Source organism: Emys orbicularis, chromosome 6 (genome assembly GCF_028017835.1).
Source record: "Emys orbicularis isolate rEmyOrb1 chromosome 6, rEmyOrb1.hap1, whole genome shotgun sequence".
Lineage (NCBI taxonomy): Eukaryota > Metazoa > Chordata > Testudines > Emydidae > Emys > Emys orbicularis.
In genome coordinates, this window is record NC_088688.1 from 70,919,355 (window position 1) to 70,938,338 (window position 18,984).

General features: G+C 37.3%; 1 protein-coding gene across 1 annotated transcript in view; it reads left to right on the forward strand.

Annotated features, from left to right (window-relative positions):
* APC (APC regulator of WNT signaling pathway) overlaps window positions 1-18,984 on the forward strand; it is a 172,165-nt gene that overhangs the window by 35,709 nt on the left and 117,472 nt on the right. Inside the window, exon 3 of the mRNA XM_065405978.1 lies at window positions 2,814-2,966. Coding sequence (XP_065262050.1) covers window positions 2,832-2,966 — 135 coding nt within the window. The 5' untranslated portion in view covers window positions 2,814-2,831. The remainder of the gene's footprint in view (window positions 1-2,813; window positions 2,967-18,984) is intronic.

Consider the following 18,984-nt stretch of genomic DNA (forward strand, 5'->3'; position numbering starts at 1 on the left):
CCTCCTGTAAAAAACAAACAAACTGAGCTCATTTTTTATTTAAGAATCTCTTAATCAGGGTTATCCACTTAGCATTCTTCTACTCTGTTCAGATCCTCTCATCTCCCATTTTTCTCCATTGAATTCTAGGGATCTTATAACTATTTTATGCGACTAGTCCCATGACTTCAAGGAGACTACATGCTTGAGTAAAGACCATGAGCAAGACTGACAGAGTCTGACCTTTGATTTCATATTCATTACTCTCCCTCTCCCTCCAACCACTGACCAACCTAATTTATAAAATAAATAAATAAAAAATTGATGCAGATGCTCAATACTCATAATACCACCACCTGTTGATTAAATTTAAAATGCAGTTCTTTAATAAACAGATAGCAAAGTGAGGTGTCTGTCTTCCCGACATTTCAAAGGTCCAACAAATGATCAATTAAACTTGCCACCTGGTGTAATCGTATAACCTGAAATGAACACTGATATGGTGTTGACATTACAAGCCTTAAGGACTGATAAAATACTGTTTGTAGAAATTAGAGATGGAAAAGCCCATAGATCTAGTCCAGTGCAGGAATAGTGCAGGATTGCTCACTGTAATATATTTTGAAATACTGCAGTTATTAGTTTTATTTCTTAGGTAGGCAGGTAGTTAACAAATAAATGAATGTGTAAAACAAAGAATGTAAAACGGGAGAGTGTGTGCACAGTTTTATATAAATATTTATATGTTCGCGTAACATAACATGATAATCAAGCAATCTACTTACCAGCACTCTGCTTTTTAGGTAGAATTAACTTTTTATCAACACAGAATCCATTAAGTAGAACTAATGATTTTAGAGTGCCTTCATTTCTCCAAAATGGAGCCTCATGCCTAATGTGACCACATCATGGAAGAAATTTAGTAGTTGGGATTTTTCCGGGACACTCTTGCACCCTCTCACTGCAGTAAATTCCTCAAATGATTCATCCCCTTCTTAGCCAATGAGGTGAGATGATTAGGATGTGAAACTTTGTTTCCTAAAATCAGAGGGAAAAAAGGTTTATCAGATAGCATCTATGTACTTTTCTTCCTATTCCTCTGATCATCAGTGTGGGCTTTCTTTTTGTCAAGTGAGCTAAACTTAGATGGCTTAGGGAGACTTTTCAAAGTGTATACTGGAAAATTACAGCAAATTAGTTTTTTAGGTGGTATTGGGTACAGTTCTGAAGGTACTGAATAGTTTGCAGACTGTACCTGTATGCAGTGTATTCAAGACAAGATTTTAAATCTGAAATTTTAGATTTAAGGAAATTCCCAAAGTAGCACAGTCATGACTAGAAGATGAATATACCAACTTCTAAGCCTTCTATATTTCTCTTTTGAGTTGTAGGTTTAATGTCTTATGCCATATTCAGATAGGAAATTCTTTCTGTAAGGTTGGCAAAGTGATAAGATGATGTGTGCATATATGAAATGTTACGCCTGCTGTTTCTCTGCTGAATGGCAGATGATTAAGAGATTAATTCTCATTGTGAAAATATCAAACTTGACCAACCTATTTACATTACTTCATACTACTGAATGTTTGTTGCACAATTCTTACCATGTGTTAACTATTAAAGTCATCATAGGACACAATTTGCTTGAGGTTTTGCAATATAATTATTACAAAATGGCAGAAAAACATGTGCATTTGGATAGGTGAATGGCAGTGGTGCTAGAATCACAAATATTACTTTCCCACAAATGAAGATTACTGACGAATCCATGTAGATTTGCTAGTGGTATTGTTAATTTGTAATTTTTCAATTACAGCTTTTGTTGATAAGTGTTACTAATAATGTAATCAACCCTTTATTTTGTCATTTCTTAACTTTCCTGCTCTCCCCCTCCCTATTTTCTATGTGTAATAGCTTAATTGTAAGAATAATCAGCTATTTCTGCTGCTATGCAATCAGATCACACATAGCGTTGGAAATATATTGCAAGTCTCTAGAAGTACAGTCTGCTGCAGTTGCAAAATCTGACTGCTACATTTGCTACTGTTTTAAGATGTTTTGTTTGAAGTCTCTTGAATGTTTGTCTGTTATCCTTTGCCCCACAGTCTCCATAACTGTCTAAGCCTGATCTTGAGAGGTGCTGGTCACCCACAAATCCCAGTGGCTTCATAGGATTTGTAGGTGATTGTCTTTCAGGAACGGTTTATAAATGCTTATTGATTATTCTAAAAAAGAGCTGTTAATAAGTCTTTACTTAGGTCATATACAAAGAGCGAAGAATATTATCCTAATGGCTTTCATACCACCATGGCCACATCTTTCCTCTTGTTGCTTACATTACACAGCGATGAGCATGATATAAGTATCTAGGTAATTGCCAAATTGCCAATTACTTGTCAACTCCTCGTATGTAATGTGCAGCCTTCCCTGATGTAATTAAGTCTCCCTAAAACCTAGAGCATTTTTTCCTCTCACTTACTTTACTTTTTGTCCTCACAAAACTAAGACACAGACATTCTCCCATACTATTTCTCTCCTTCTTGTTTGTGTTTAACTTCTTGTACAGCAGCCATAGTAATGGATATTGCATCATATATCTAAATACATATTTCCTGATCAATTTATTTATGTATTTTTAAGTTTAGCAAATATAAAACTTCTAACAACTTGTAAGTCTTTCGTTCTTTCTTGAATTTGTCATACTGATTGTAAATTTAGTAATTTTATAAATGTTCATATTAAACTTTAGAAACTGGGGAAGAGAGGTAGCATTGCCTCAAAGTTCACAATGCTTTTTTTCTGAAACACTAAAAATATTCTATTGTGTTTTTTAGGTTCAGGGGTAGCCCAGGATGGCTGCAGCTTCATATGATCAGTTGTTAAAGCAAGTTGAGGCGCTAAAGATGGAGAACTCAAACCTTCGACAAGAACTAGAGGACAACTCAAATCATCTTACAAAACTGGAAACTGAGGCATCTAATATGAAGGTATCAAAAGAGTGTTCCTGAGTACATAAAAGCTTTTGATGTAACCTTTTTGTTTTGGAATATTTCTGTATAAACATTTTAGGGGTTATTAGATGCTTAGGGGGTCTTATGTAGTTTTAGATTCCGACAAAAATCCTCTTACAATATCTTTAAAGACGTGTATCGATCAAGTCTAATTACTTTCCAGAAAGTTTTCATTAAGAAAATAAAAACAAGTTCAAAACTGTTTTTAGAACCATCTTCTGGTTTTTGATATTCTCTCTTATTCTGGTGTGTATTAATGATTACTGCCTTTTTTTCGCGACTGTACTTCCTAGCAGGACTGTACTTCCTAGTTCGACAAATATAGTTAACATTAAGACCAGCTTTCTATTTATAGTGCTACTGTTCAAAATGTTCTAAAATCTTTGACTAATTGGATTGTCCTGAAATTGTGTAACTCAGAGGAGTACATGGTTTGGGTCAGTGAACTAAATTTGGGGCTATTTGAACAAAAGGTTCCTGAAATACAGCTCCCAGAAAAAAACAGGTTCACTTATTCTGGTAACCAATTTTTGGACACAGATAGATATAAACCAGGGTTGAGATTGTACCAGGTTCTCCAATGGTTGAGGGTTACCCCAACAAAGTGCATGACATCTATTAACCTTTTGGGGGAAATCGAATTACATATAGTTTGCTTCTCCAGCTAGGTGTTCCAGCAAGCATTGCTAAGGCTTGAGCCACCTAATGGATTATACTGCACATATGCAGAGAGCTGGAAAGCCCAGTTTTGTAAGGCACCTAAGATTCACAGGACCTGTGTGGCTCCAAGGAAATGTTCTAGCCAATGAATCTACATTCCCCATAATCACTGAGAGTTCAAAACTAACCCAGAGCAGAATTTTGAAACAATTATAAAAAAAAAAAAAAAAAGGAGGCATGTTGCTCCAATATGGAGCATTTTTATTTTGGGGAAATGTAATCTGAGTACAGCAGAATATTCAGAAGTCACCGAAACTATTTTTGAAAAGACAATAAATTATACATGCAGTGGTTGCTGGGGAAGGGTAGGTGATTAGAGGAAGAAGAGTAGGTGGAAATGAGGAGAGGGAGGTTGGAGTGTAGTGAGGGGGGTTAATGGGGAGGGGTATAAATGGGGATGGATGGGGAAGTGAGGGATTGGAGGGGTCAGGTGAATAGGGAGTGGGAGGGATGCCAAGTAAATTATCCAGTTCATTCTTGCTCTGTTTCTGAACACTGTTGAGATGCATTCCAGCATATTAACTTTGAGCTGTCTTTAAATTTTAGCATTAAGACAGTTTTAATGCAAGTTCTAGAAAAAATTAATTTATTAAATGCATTGTTTTGTTTTCCTCTTTGAGATGAAATTACTTTATTTAATTATTAACATAACATAAGAACATAACATAAGAATGGCCATACTGGGATGGACCAAAGGTCCATCCAGCCCAGTATCCTGTCTACCAACAGTGGCCAATGCCAGGTGCTCCAGAGGGAGTGAACCTAACACGTAATAATCAAGTGAACTCTCTCCTGCCATCCATCTCCACCTTCTGACAAACAGAGGCTAGGGACACCCTTCCTTACCCATCCTGGCTAATAGCCATTAATGGACTTAACCTCCATGAATTTATCTAGTTCTCTTTTAAACCCTGTTATAGTCCTAGCCTTCACAACCTCCTCAGGCAAGGAGTTCCACTGGTTGACTGTGCGCTGTGTGAAGAACTACTTCCTTTTATTTGTTTTAAACCTGCTGCCCGTTAATTTCATTTGGTGGTCCCTAGTTGTTCTTATTATGGGAACAAGTAAATAACTTTTCCTTATTCACTTTCTTCACACCACTCATGATTTTATATACTTCTATCATATCCCCGCTTAGTCTCCTCTTTTCCAGGCTGAAAAGTTCTAGCCTCTTTAATCTCTCCTCATATGGGACCCGTTCCAAACCCCTAATCATTTTAGTTGCCCTTCTCTGAACCTTTTCTAATGCCAGTATATCTTTTTTGAGATGAGGAGACCACATCTGTACGCAGTATTCAAGATGTGGGCGTACCATGGATTTCTGCAAGGGCAATAAGATATTCTCCGTCTTATTCTCTATCCCTTTCTTAATGATTCCTAACATCCTGTTTGCTTTTTTGACTGCTGCTGCACACTGCGTGGATGTCTTCAGAGAACTATCCACGATGACTACAAGATCTCTTTCCTGATTAGTTGTAGCTAAATTAGCCCCCAACATATTGTATGTATTGTTGGGGTTTATTTTTTCCAATGTGCATTACTTTACATTTATCCAATGTAATGGATATGTTGTCTCATATCAGATATAAATAACGGGCATAACATTAACAGGCAGGATGCAATTGGAACAGAAGGTTTGCTTTAATTACATAACGAAAATAAAGAGCCAATAATAGTATTTTGACCATGCAACTATTGGTAGAGAAAGATATTAATTTTGTAAAGTTCTTAAAGTTTTTTATGGCTTTTGTGAAGGACAGGAAAGGTATAAAGTAGCAATCTTTAAAAATTAATGCATTTGTCAAAACTTTTAAGTATGAATACTTTATTTAGCATAACTTTATTTGTGAATATTTATCTTACATTTATATAATTCAGAATCAAGCCAATTTACATATGTTATACATTGGACAATATCTTTACTTAAAACCTAAACAGTGAATAAATATAAATTATTGTCCAGTGTGAGTGAATATGGCTTTGTTACCTTTGTCGTCTTATTTGATTGTGGTTATTCCTTTATGCTTTACTTTAACCAATAAAACATTTAATTAAAAAAAGGGGAATAGTTGGTGAAAACTGATGCTTCCCTTATGATCAATGGTAGAGTGCTGACCTTTGTTCCCTTGCCCATTCGCTACAACCCCTGCTGCATCTTCTCGTATCCCTGCAAATTACTGAGGGGCATGCATCCACATCTCCACTTCCTTCAGTCCTGATCTCTTTTGTGTTACAGCTAGAATAAGAAAAGTGGTTGAGCCTAGGTTGGGGCTTGCTATGATCTTGTAACTAACCCTGATCTAATCTTGAACGCTTTTTCTAATGTAAACAAACTCTTTGCTTGCTTCAGAACACCCAGCAATGGGATGACTTTAAGGGGGCTATTTGGCTGTTCTGCAAATGAAATAAGTAAGGATCCGATTCTGTCACAGAGGTCATGGATTCCATGACTTCAGCGGACCTCCGTGACATCTTCAGCTTCATCCTGCCTCAGCAGCAGGTTGTCAGCCCCCACCCAGGAGCATCAGCCACCGGGTCAGCAGCTGCTGGGGCCAGCAGAGCAGGAGCAGTGGTCCCCAGGGCTGGGTCAATGCCACAGGAGGAGTGTCGCGGGACTAAAGCAGCAGCCAGCAGTCAGCCCCCGCTGGGTATTCTTAGTAAAAGTCAAAGACAGGTTGTGGGCTTCGTGAATTTTTGCCTGCAACCTGTCTGTGACTTTGACAAAAAATACCCATGACAAAAACTTAATCTAAGCAATAAGACCTTTTTTGGTACACTGCTAGCAGAACCTTCTCACAGGTAAGACTACCAAGAGGACCAGTCCCCAAGAGGAGATGCCTCTTGTGTTTGAGGCCCTACTAATGGGCCTTCTTGTTGGTAATGGGAGTTTGAGGCAGCTTCCTTTTGTGGTGGACCATGGCTAGAAGAAACTCCAACACAGATCCAATTCTCCCCCCGCCCCGCTTCCAAATAGGGGAAGTTACAGTGGAGTCTAAAGGAATTTTTTTTCTCCTAAGGCAGCAGACATTTCTTTGGAAGCTTGTTGGAGATACTTCCCATGCTGGATGGCAGTATATTCAGTGGAAGCCTGTTCACTCTTATGCAGTGGGGTCCTTTAAATGGATAAAAGTCTGAGCCCCAAAGGTGGAGAAACTAATGCAACCCATGGCACTTTTGAGAGCACATGCAGTGTTTGTGATGCCCCCTTTTTACTCTTAAGACTGTAGAGAGAATATTTTTGTTTACATACAGTGGAAGGTTTCGGTAGGGCAATGAGAAAGGAAAATCTACTTTTTAAAGCATGACCTTTAGATTTGGTAAAATCTACTGGCGATGTGGAAGGGAGAATTCTGTTTATTTTTAAATTCACATAATGGTTGCTGTTCTAAAAGTTTTACTAATATGGATTAGATTAGTATTAGGCAAACAGATGAATGTATTTTTATTTTCGGTGACCAAATACATTACAACTAGTGATTTCTGTAACTGAAGTGCTTATTTAAAATTTGAAGTTAATATACTGCATTTTTCTTTGTGTGTTTTATTATGCACTAGTCATTAAAATTATAGATTCCAAAACAAACATTTGAGAATCTGGTTCCCAAGGCAGAACAATATGTAAAAAGTTGTATCAATGGTCCCTCTCATTGGCTTCAGGAGCTAAGATACTGTACCCTTTTGTTAGGGGAAAAGTCAACTATATTAGTATGGGTTATAGTCTAGAGTAGTTTTGTTACCAGGAACTTTGTAGTCAAAAATACCTGTCACTTAATACAGAAAGAAGCAACTGAGGTAGATTCTTCAAAGAAATCATAGATGATAAAGTATTGTCCAAAGTCCTACAGAGCAATTACCTGAGTAAACTCCAAAAAGTATATTTTTATGAAAAGTTGATCCCTGCTTTGCATTAACTTGGACTAAAATGTTAGAAAAGGTATAAGGATGTTCTCTGTAGCTTTGTTATATCATTAAATAAAAACTGTTTACATTAAAAAAAGCTTTATTTAAATACAACAAATTGCTAACTATAAACTATAGAATCATGATTGTATATCTATCTTAGGGGAACTAGATACCAATTTTAGTAACTCCTACTATTTTTGTATAGTAGAAATGCCCACTTTATAGTTAAACCATTATCATTATTAATTGGCTCCTATCTGGGAACATATCAACTTTAATAAATGCTAACACAGAATTACAGAAAAACATTTGCTGTATTGATTTTAGTTGGCAAAGGTGTTGAAAGTAGAGCTTTTTATATAATACAAAATGTCAGAATATTTGGCTATAGTTAAGATAATCATTGAAAAATACTAAGTACTTAATGCTTTACTTCTACAAAGCATTGTGAACTTATTGTGCCACCAGTGTCTAGGCAGTTAGTGCACCAAGACTGCTAAACATAATTGTCACCTTGTGCTTCCCTTGTATTCCTCTTGGTTTGTTTTTTCTCAGCCTGTTGCTTCTTGTCACATGCTGATAAGCGGTTTGGAACAGGGACTATATTTTTATTACATACGTGAATAGTGTCTACCACAGCAGGACTCTGGTTGTGGTTTTTGGTTCTATATCAATAAAAAAAATTATCCTAACAATGCATTTGTGAAGCATGTACATATTGGGGTGGATTCTCAGATGTGCCTAAGAAGCAATAGGCACAGTAAAGGAAGGATGTGTGCAAAGGAGCACACATAACATGGATCATAAACATTCAAGATAATTTATTTCCAAATTGTCAGTGACTTGGAAACAGGCAAGACCATTTTTGTAAAGAGTGCCACTTTCCCTCCCCTTTTGCCTCCACATCCTTCCTTCCTAAATAGATTATAACCAGCAATTTTTAAATTTCTAATCATGTTAATTTTCTAACCAGATTTCAGTAATACCAATTTAGTTGAATTTATGATCATAAATGAGGAATTGGAATTGCTCTTGTTTATTAGTTAGGCTCCCATCATTGGTGTCTAAGCAATTAAATAAAATCTTCTCTTCCCATCACTTGATGCATTCATTGATTTTTCTGCTTCCTCTGCCTAAAGTGCCATAGAGAGTTGTAATTCGGACACTTCGTGCCTCCATTCTCTTCTATAGGATGGGTTCTTTGGCCAGACTACATCTCCCTTGATGAACTGCAATTCCCCCCCGCCCCGCCACCCAATCCATCCAGTTATATGACATGACATATGGGAGTCATGTGACTGTGGTGTATCATGAGATGTAGTCCAGCCAGGAAGCCCTGTGCACAGGGAAGAATGAGGGCATGAGGCCACCAAACTCCAGCTCCCATGAGGTATTGTGGCACCTTAAGTAGATGTTCAATGTCTAAACTGACTCAAGATGAAATATTTTGATTTAGGAATGTTGAAACGTTTTGTTTAAGTAGAAAGTGTTGAAACAAAACATTTTGAATTTTCTGAATAGACTTTTTTGCAAACTTTCATTCAGCAAAAACTGTTGATATTTTGACTTGCTGTCCCAATTTGGAACAAAAACATACATTGAAATTTTGGAACCTCCCAGGTGATGGAAATTCCAATTTTTGCCCAGCTGTGGTCTATAGAGATTCATTATATGAAGAATCTCAGACAGAGTATTGAGAAAACTAAAATGATAGAAATCTTATGCTTTAAATGGCAATTCATACTTTCATATTTGTTTCACGTAGCAGTTTTAAATACTATTTTTGAACCTTTTTTTGCTTGTTCAAGATAAGCAAGAAATGCTTTCCATTGTTTGTAAACATTTTTTAAAAAAAGAACCCTTGCATGGCAGAATTTAATCCAGACTCTGACCTTAATACTGGATGTCGGCCTCCGCTTATACAACATTGATTTTTTCCCATTGCCTTTACAAGTCAATATTCGAATTAATAAAGCAGAGCAGTAACTGGCACTTGTGCAGATTAATTGGGGTAGAAGCAGAAACAAATTGAAAGGGAAAGTAAAAAGATAGGAAGATTAATTTTTTTTAAAAAGTGGAAGAAACCGGGGATAGACCTTAGGTTTTTGAAAATGGAATTTAGTAAGATGTTGGAGTAAACCACGGGAGATAAAAATCAATGATTTGTTTTTAAAAACAATAAAAAAAACCGATTTTTTTAAAATTTAAATCAGGTTTTGTTCCTCAAAATCCATTTAAAGATAGATTTAATTAAGATACATTAGCTCAAGGATATCTCATCATGGAATAGGGGTTATAAATTCTAATTCTATAGTACTATATGAGACACTATATTCATGTAATGTTTAAGAAAAGTTTTGTAAATAAGTTCCAGTAGTTCATGAATTATGGACCCAATCTTATGGGGTTCCAGGGGCTTCTGTACAGATTATTTAGGCTAATCTTTCTATCTACCCTGTGGGGACTCAGCCTAGAGCAGGGTTGGCAACCTTTCAGAAGTGGTGTGCTGAGTCTTCATTTATTCATTCTAATTTAAGGTTTCGCGTGCCAGTAATACATTTTAACGCTTTTAGAAGGTCTCTTTCTATAAGTCTATAATATATAACTAAACTATTGTATGTAAAGTAAATAAGGTTTTTAAAATGTTTCAGAAGCTTCATTTAAAATTAAATTAAAATGCGGAGCCCCCCAGACCGGTGGCCAGGACCCGGGCAGTGTGAGTGCCACTGAAAATCAGCTCGTGTGCCGCCTTTGGCACGCGTGCCGTAGGTTGCCTACTCCTGGTCTAGAAGATACCATCAGAGATGCTTAGTTTTGCAGTTCTCAAACTATGGATTTGTGTTTCCAGAGAAAACATGCTTGTTAACAGCACAAATATTTTAAAATAAATAAATATATAGAGATGAGAAATAGTTAAATAAAACAATTTAAATGTCTGTCTGGTGATGTTCTCCTAATACAGCATGGCAAGAAAATCCTCCAAATATTAATGATTAACCTTTTGAATTAGAGAGAGTTCACCTCCCAATGACTTCATAAATATCTGCTTCAATTACCTTTGGTAAATGAAATAACCAAACAATTATTAATTTTCTGATATAGCTGTAAAACTAATCTGAAAAGTTTTAAAGTGATTTATTTTGAAAAATGTATAGTGTGTACCGTCTAAAAATTAAACCTACATCTATATCGGAGTTGTGAAGAATGTGTATTAAGGTTATAACAACCAACAAGAATGCATTTTTATGTAGAAATCCATGATCAAATCGAGTCTTCCTGACTAGTGATTTAAATCATGATTTAAATCAGTTTCATTTAAATCAAATCCACCCTGGAGTAAACACATAAAATTTAATCCATAAAGGGTGGAGAAAATGACTGTTTACGTTGTAATATTGTATTAATATCCTTTGAATCTAAATGTAGAAACAGTAATCAGTTAGTCATTTGTAAAACTTACTCTGAATTGCTTCATCTTTTTAATTAAAAAAAAAAACCCCCAGCAAGACTAGGAATTCATAAACCAAACTCAGAAATATGATTATAAATATATAAAATGCTTCACAAACTACTGTGTGGAAATAAATAAAAGTATTTTATCAAACCACTGAGTACAAACTATTCACAAATTAATATCACATGCATCAACTGAAAGAAGTGAATAAATTATAAGTCTCTTGATAAACACTTGGTTGTCTGGAGGATGAATATGAGCTCATGACATAAAGATGGCCTATATTAGGTACTATAATAATCACCAATGTGTGCCAAAAAGAGAACTGGAGTGGGAGAGAGTAGAAATAAGTAGTAATTGATAATTATAGATTCAAAGTAATGATTATAGATTCTACTTGCATAGTGCAGATACTAGTTATAGGGGTTATTCAGTTGTGTAGATGTACACATTACGTTAACATTGGGTGGGGAAATAGGTATAAAATGAAATTATCAAATAGTACAGTTGTGAAGTGACATTTTACTTACTTTTGGAACAGAATTCGACTTTGACAAAAAACATATTCAGCGTAACAATTGCTGTAGTTGTTCTTCACTACCCCAAAATGGGGAACTAAAGCTCCGGAAAAGTAGCTGGCAGCAGTATAAACCAGTGATCTGTCAGTTGCTTTTTCTGCAGTCTTTCTGGGGGGCCGTTGGTCTGGCACTATCAAACAGACAATAAATGAACAAACAGTGACACCTGATAACTGTATAAGTTGATAGAAATCCTAGAGTTTACTGCTTTTCTTTAATATGCATAAAGGATTTAGCAAAATTTCTTTAAATTGTCCACATAATCTTTCTCAGTTAATACAGCTGCAATATCTGATCTTGTCTACAAGACAACAAGGTAGTTTGTTTTAGAGAGTGAATGAATTCTCTGAAAATGAGCAAGTTAGCTTTAAAAAAAAAAAAAAAAAAAACACCCAAAAAGTATGTTCACTGTCCTGAAATTGCTTTAAAATATTACCACATGTAATGTATTTGGTATATGTTGTTCGCATTTTGTTGTATACAGTAACTCCTCGCTTAACGTTCCTGAAAAAATGCAACTTTAAGCGAATCCAATTTCCCCATAAGAATTAATGTAAATGGGGGGGTTGGGTTCCAGGGAAAAAATTTTCACCAGACAAAAGACTAGTGTGTGTGTGTGTATGTATGTGTATGTGTATGTGTGTATATATATATATATATATATATACACACACACACGCACATACACACAGTATAAGTTTTAAGCAAACAATTTAATACTGGTACACAGCGATGATGATTGTGAAGCTTGGTTGAGGTGGTGAAGTCAGAGGGTGGGATATATCCCAGGGAATGCCTTACTGCTAAATGATGAACTAGCAATTGGCTGATCCCTCAAGGGTTAACTCGTTAATGTAGCCTCACACTCTACAAGGCAGCACAAATGGAGGGAGGAGAGACAGCATGGCAGACAGACACACACCATGTGTGTGAGAGAGAGATGCGCATTGCTCCTTTAAGTACACTGAGACCGCGGCTGCTGCCAGGAAGCTCCCTCCATCCTGAGCCCTGTCGTGTCTCTCTCCCCCTGCTCTATGGAAGATGGGGTAAGCAGGGTGCAGGAGCAGGGGGGGAGGGGGACACCCTGACATTAGCCCCTCTTCTCCTCCCCCTCCCCCCCGCACAGCAAGCAGAAGGCTCCGGGGAGCAGCTCCAAGGCAGAGGGCAGGAGCAGCACATGGCAGTGAGGGGAGGGACAGCTGAACTGCCCTGCAACTGATAGCCTGCTGGGCGGGTGCCGCACAGGGAACTTAGGGGAATGGGGAGCTGATACGGGGACTGCCGGTCCACCCTGGTTCCAAGCCCCCACCAGCTAGCTCCAATGGGCTGCTCTTTCTGCAAGCAGTGGACAAAGCAGGCGGCTGCCAAACGACGTTATAAGGGAGCATGCAACGAAACAACGTTAACCGGGATGACTTTTAAGTGAGGAGTTACTGTATATGTATATAATGTGTGTATACGTATTTATATGTGTAAATTGGTATATAATATGTATGCACAAGCAACCTTAATTCTGGCATTTCCTAACTTCTGAGTGCTTGACTTTGCAACCTCAATGTTCCTTTAACATAGTTGTTTGTTGTGTAACCTTCTGCTTATCGTTTATGATGTAGTCTTTAATTATCTGATCACATACTATTTTTTCCACAGGACTATCTCACCTCATTCAGTGCACAGGATGAACTAGAGTCTAAGCACACAACTCTTTTAGACTACTAAAAGTGTTTGGTACCAAAACCACATATTGTATATTTCCTCCCTACGTATCCCCACAGTAACCTAGCATATAGTAATCCCTGCTGGAATTAACCCATATTTTCAAATATTTATAAATTTTGCAGACACAAAAAACTTTAGTCTGGAATTTCCCCAAGTCCTGGGTCATGTCTAGACTGGGGGGGTGGGGGGGGGGGAGTGTTCTTTTAAAAATGTTAGCTACATGACTGTAGAACTATCCTCTCCCACCGCCTTCAGCAGGGGAGAACCTTGGCTGAGCAAGGAATGGGAGAATCTCAGAGTCCGTGTGTGGAAGGACGGAGGTTGTCCTTCCCACTCCTTCGGTCCTCCACTTAGTCATTGGCTGGGTAGAGGGGTGTGGTATGGAGCCATCTGATTTGGCTGTTGGGTGCCCTCTCTTTATTTAAATTAGTCTTGATATTTCAAAAGCCTCTTACTCTCTGGTTGGCTGTCCCGTCCACCCTCCCCTTAGTTGTAGATTAGGAGCCCTGTTGCTTACGAAGCTGCAGGTCTGACCAATAGCCTGTTTTTAGGTATTGGGAAGGAATTTTTCCCATTATGGCTAACTCTTGGAGCCACAGTTAGGTTGAAAGCAATATAAATCAAAAGTTCATATTATGCTGGTAAGACTACTGACTCATCGCAACTTGCAGCTGGTGTCCAGTGTGGATAAAGGACAAAAGGGCCAGCTTCTAGGTAAATTAGACATGGGATTTTGCTGCTGGACCTTGCGCTCATAGTGGGGGAGGGACCTGAAATATTTGCAAATTAACACTTCCCCACCATCCTTGTGGCCTCTGTCACTCCATCTCCCCATTATTCATGAGATTGTGGTCGGCTTTCACAACAGGACTGAGGCTGCAGGATAGGCCTGGGAGGGTTTACCCTGAGTTATTGTTTGTGGTTAAAACCCTATAACCTGTACTGGAACCATTTAAATGCCTCATGAGAGCCGGGGATGGGCATTGTAGTGCTCCTCCCAAATATATAATAAATAAAACTGTGGCCTGCAGATTAAACCCACCTCATGTTTCTGTCTTTTATTTGCCTGCATGTCTTTGTTAATCTCTTAGCATCTAGTGTAGGCAGAATGTAGCATGTTTTTAAAGGCTACATTAAATACTAAGTGGTGTCTAATATTGTATTGACTAACATTTTTTGAAAAATACCTTTTTTCCCCTACTCTTGACAAGATCTCAGAGAGTTTTTACCAAATGTAGTTAGATTATGTTATTTGTTTATTTCTTGTCACTAAAATATGGAAGCAAGGTTGGAAGCAATACTGAATTTAAGATATTTTTTCTTTTTAAGCCATGGAATGAACAGCTTTGTTTTAAAATATCAGCACATAAACAATAACACTTACTTGGCCTTTATATTTCATCAGATTTAGAAATGCCACTTATTGAAAATGGAGCATACAAGAATCATTTTCATAACTATACTTATATTCCTATTTTCATTAATAATATTTCTTTGTGGTCCCCAAACATTCAGTCATAATAACCATTTTGATTTTAAACTTTGATTTTAAGTATTTGTAGTTTTTATCTCATGTAAATATTGTTGAAACTTTTGACACTTTAAATTGGAGAGTAACTTTACAGAAGAGAGTAGTCCCTTTGAACGTAAGTAAAGTTACTTACCAGTATGTGCGTACAGGATTGGGTGTTAAATTCTGAATCGTGAAGTGCCTGCTGTTTTAATGCACCCAATTTTTTATTTTATTTTCAAAAATGTGCTTGATTACATTTAATTTCAAAATTTCCTTTACAAACTTGTAAGCAATTGCTCATTTAAAGAGAGTTTAAAAAGAATGGTGAACACTGGTCCAGCAAAATTTTCCAACTCCATAGGCTGTTTGCAAGTGCTAAAAAGCTAGTCTGCTGTAGAGTCAATGTTTGTGGCCTCCTAAAGAAAAAGATTGGGTTTGTTTTGAAAATGTAAAAAGACAAAAACGCCCCCTCAACTTTTTCCTCTTAACTTAAATTTTTTTTTTGAATTCACCTACAGTAATTCAGTGTTACATCTGAAAATGTAAAGTCAACCTTCACACAGCAATCTTAAACCTTTGAAGGCCATAGACACTGTAAATGTGTCCTCTTAATCACAACTTTGGGAAATAAGATTTCTAAGGGCTAATTCTGTTCCTTGTACATTTGCATTATGGAAGGTTTTTTTCATTACTTGATCATTTAGAACTGGGTGGTGGATCATGTGAAGCCACAGAAGTGGGACAAAATAAAAAGGTATTTTTAATTCATTTAAAGAGGTAATAATAAAGATTTTCAAAAATTGTTGCCTGTTTGACTCTTAGGCCCATATTTAGGTTACTAAATAAGTGGCCTGATTTTCAGAAGTGTTCAGCACCCACCTCCTGTTGAGTTCATTGGGAGCTTCATTTTGTCTCCGAATGTACTTCAGAAAATGTTGTTATATAAAGTATTTCTGCAATGACTGAAGTCCTAATCCTGCAGACATTTATGCCTTTGAGTAACTTTACTCACATAAGTAAAATTTCTTGTGTAAGTGTTTGCAGGATTCGCCTCTAATGCAGTAATGTTTTTAATATTAGTTCAAGAGGAGACCAGTTGTGATAAAGGTAACTGAATTGGAACTTTAGGAAAAATATTCTTCTGTAAATGCAAGAAACTCATGAACTGGAGTGCCTCCTCCTGAGGTAAAACTGACATGAGGGGGCTAAATGGGAGAATGATTTCTGTGAGGTTCTCTTCAAGAAGTTTTGCTTGCACTGACTGTCTCACCTGCCCCCACCCCTGGCAGAATGAGCCTCTGGGGTCACCAAAATGCCCTGGAGATTCAGCAAGGCCATCCATCTGGAGGCCCTGTGTTTCTTTCACTGTCTGTGGACCCACAATATCTTTCTGCCTCCAGGATTGTCAAGATTGAGGATTCTCCATGGAAACGGTAATACATGCCCTGGTTGTATTATTTTTCCTGAGTAATTGCCTCAGGGTTGGTGTGGGGGATAATATATGCCAGTCCCCTCCATTGGATCTTTATCATGCGGGGCACTTTCAAAGATCCCATCCATCCTTTCCTTGCAGAAGGGAAGAGGGAACTGTAATCAGGCTGTGATGTTGGGGAGAGAAGGCAATTTTTAATCTGAATATGCTATTTACATATAAGGGATAAAATCTGATAGTGGTCAACCAAACGTATTGGGCTTGAAACACAGATAAACTTAGAAGACAGAAATATCAGCTCATATGCATTTTTATTAATACCTACTATACTAGTCAATGGAAAAGAAATCAAATACACTCTAAGAATTATTCTTCTTGTGTGATTATACAGCTAATGTAATTTGACAAATTTACAAATTGGGATGGGTTTTTTCCAAAATTATATACACTGAATAATGTTCAAACTTTGAGTACCTTGAAAATGTATTATTTTATGCTGAATTTTGCAAACTGTATTTCAGTTTCAGATATCACTGAATATGTGCATTTAAACAAGAAGTGGGAAGGGATGCCTTTTCTGTGATTGAGTTTTTTTGTATTTGCAGAGTCCTTAGCAATTTTCTGTTACTGTATTTCCAGAAACATTGGCTTTTGGAGATAGGCTTTGCAGACAGTTCTAAAGGTTGCATGCAGAAAACCAATTGATTGGATAATCAAATAAAAACACTTATTTTTGTGAGAAGAGTATTAGGCAAGATCGAGCTGGTGATGTTTATAGTCACTGACATGACTTTGGACATGCTATTCTCACTAAGCACAAAATAGGATATTTAAACTGATCTGACATTGGACTTAAACTAAAAATTGAACAGAATTCAATATGTAGCTACAGAAAATGACAGCTCTGGAGCACCATGACATCAGATGAATACAGCTACTAGTTTTCTTACTGAAAACATCACTGTCCAAAGAACCTGATAAGTTAATAGCATTTGTTATATGAAATGAAGTTATATTTTCGTAAAGTGAAAGGTTGAGCTATCATAGTGTTTCAACAGGCAACAATATGCTATTGACTATTACTATAATTAGTACTACTAACCAGGTGTCAAGTTCAGATTTTTATGGAGGTCAGGTAAGATATCCTTTAAAGTTATAGTAATATTGGAGAATATTACTATATATTCCAAGGGTACCCAGCGATGGGTACCCTTGGAAAGCAGGGTTGTAAAACACCTTTCTACCATCTGCCTTGAGCGTGAGGAAACCGTGTCTGTGCCTGCTGTGGGTCAGGGGTCAGTTCCCCAACTCTGCCAGCATTTGGCAACACAAGCACTGCCTTTCAGGCTTCTGCAGGCCCCATTCTCTCTTTAGAGGTTAATGATAGGGACATCCAACTCCTGAGCACAGAGTGTCCCCCTGTTCCACTGGACACACTCCGAATTCACAGATGTGCTATTCTCAAAGGAATGGTATACAGTGGCTTACCAGTTTCGCCTCAGGATCACCACTCTGCTCTACACACAGCATGTAGATATAGTAAAAACAAGAAGTTTATTTAACAAAGAACAGAGATTTAAGAAGAAGTAAGTAGAATTCATGGAAATATATGATTACATATGAAATAAAATCATAGCATGCTTTCTAGAGCCCAAACAAGGCATACTCCTGTTTCAAAAAGGTTGGGTCACTTGAAATTTCTCTCCCAGCAACAGCCAGCCAGATCAGCTGTAATCTTCTGTTCATAAGACAAGTCAGCTGGCAGCTTGTCTCCTGAGTGAAGGATAGCTGGTTATATCTCTGCACCCTCAATATAGTTCCAGTGATCCATTATCTTCACTTGTTTAAAAAAAAAAAAATTACCCTGCTGCTTGTTTTTCCCCATCTAGAATCTCCCTTGAAGACTTTGCAATCGCTTGATTAGCATTTTGCTCAGACTGTAAATGTTCACTGAGAAGTATACAATACTCAACCTCATTATAGCCAGCCAGGTAGATAAGTGTCTCCTGTCTGGAAGAAACTTAGAATCATAGAATATCAGGGTTGGAAGGGACCTCAGGAGGTCATCTAGACCAACCCCCTGCTCAAAGCAGGACCAATTCCCAACTAAATCATCCCAGCCAGGGCTTTGTCAAGCCTGACCTTAAAAACCTCTAAGGAAGGTGTGACGTTGTGCAGTCTATATGGTTTTATAAAAACATGATAATAAGTGAATATAATGTAACTGGGATAGTTTTATAAAAATTTGATAATAAGTGACTATAATGCAAATGGGATATGCTTTGTGCAAAAGGTCTCTTGTAAGGTATCATTACAAAGCTCATAATCTACTGAGTGTGATCATCCTATTTGTAGAAATGTACCACTCTTGTATCTAAAACTAGAAATATATAACATAACTCTGAGGGCCTATTGTAATTATGTAAAGTGTGGGCCATTAATGATGGTTTGGAATCTTGATGACTCCCATTAACAGGACCATTATCCGCAGATGACTGTGTTTACCTGTGAGTCTTCCTGTATATGTGTGTGCTGGCAAGTGAGTAATGAAGTCTTGCAGTGACATGTGATCATGTCACCTGAACTGGAATCCATCTTTAACCTGGTGCTTTTCCGGTGAGGGGGGGTGAAAACCCAGAGGGACAAAGGGTTCCCGCCTTATGCAAAAGATATAT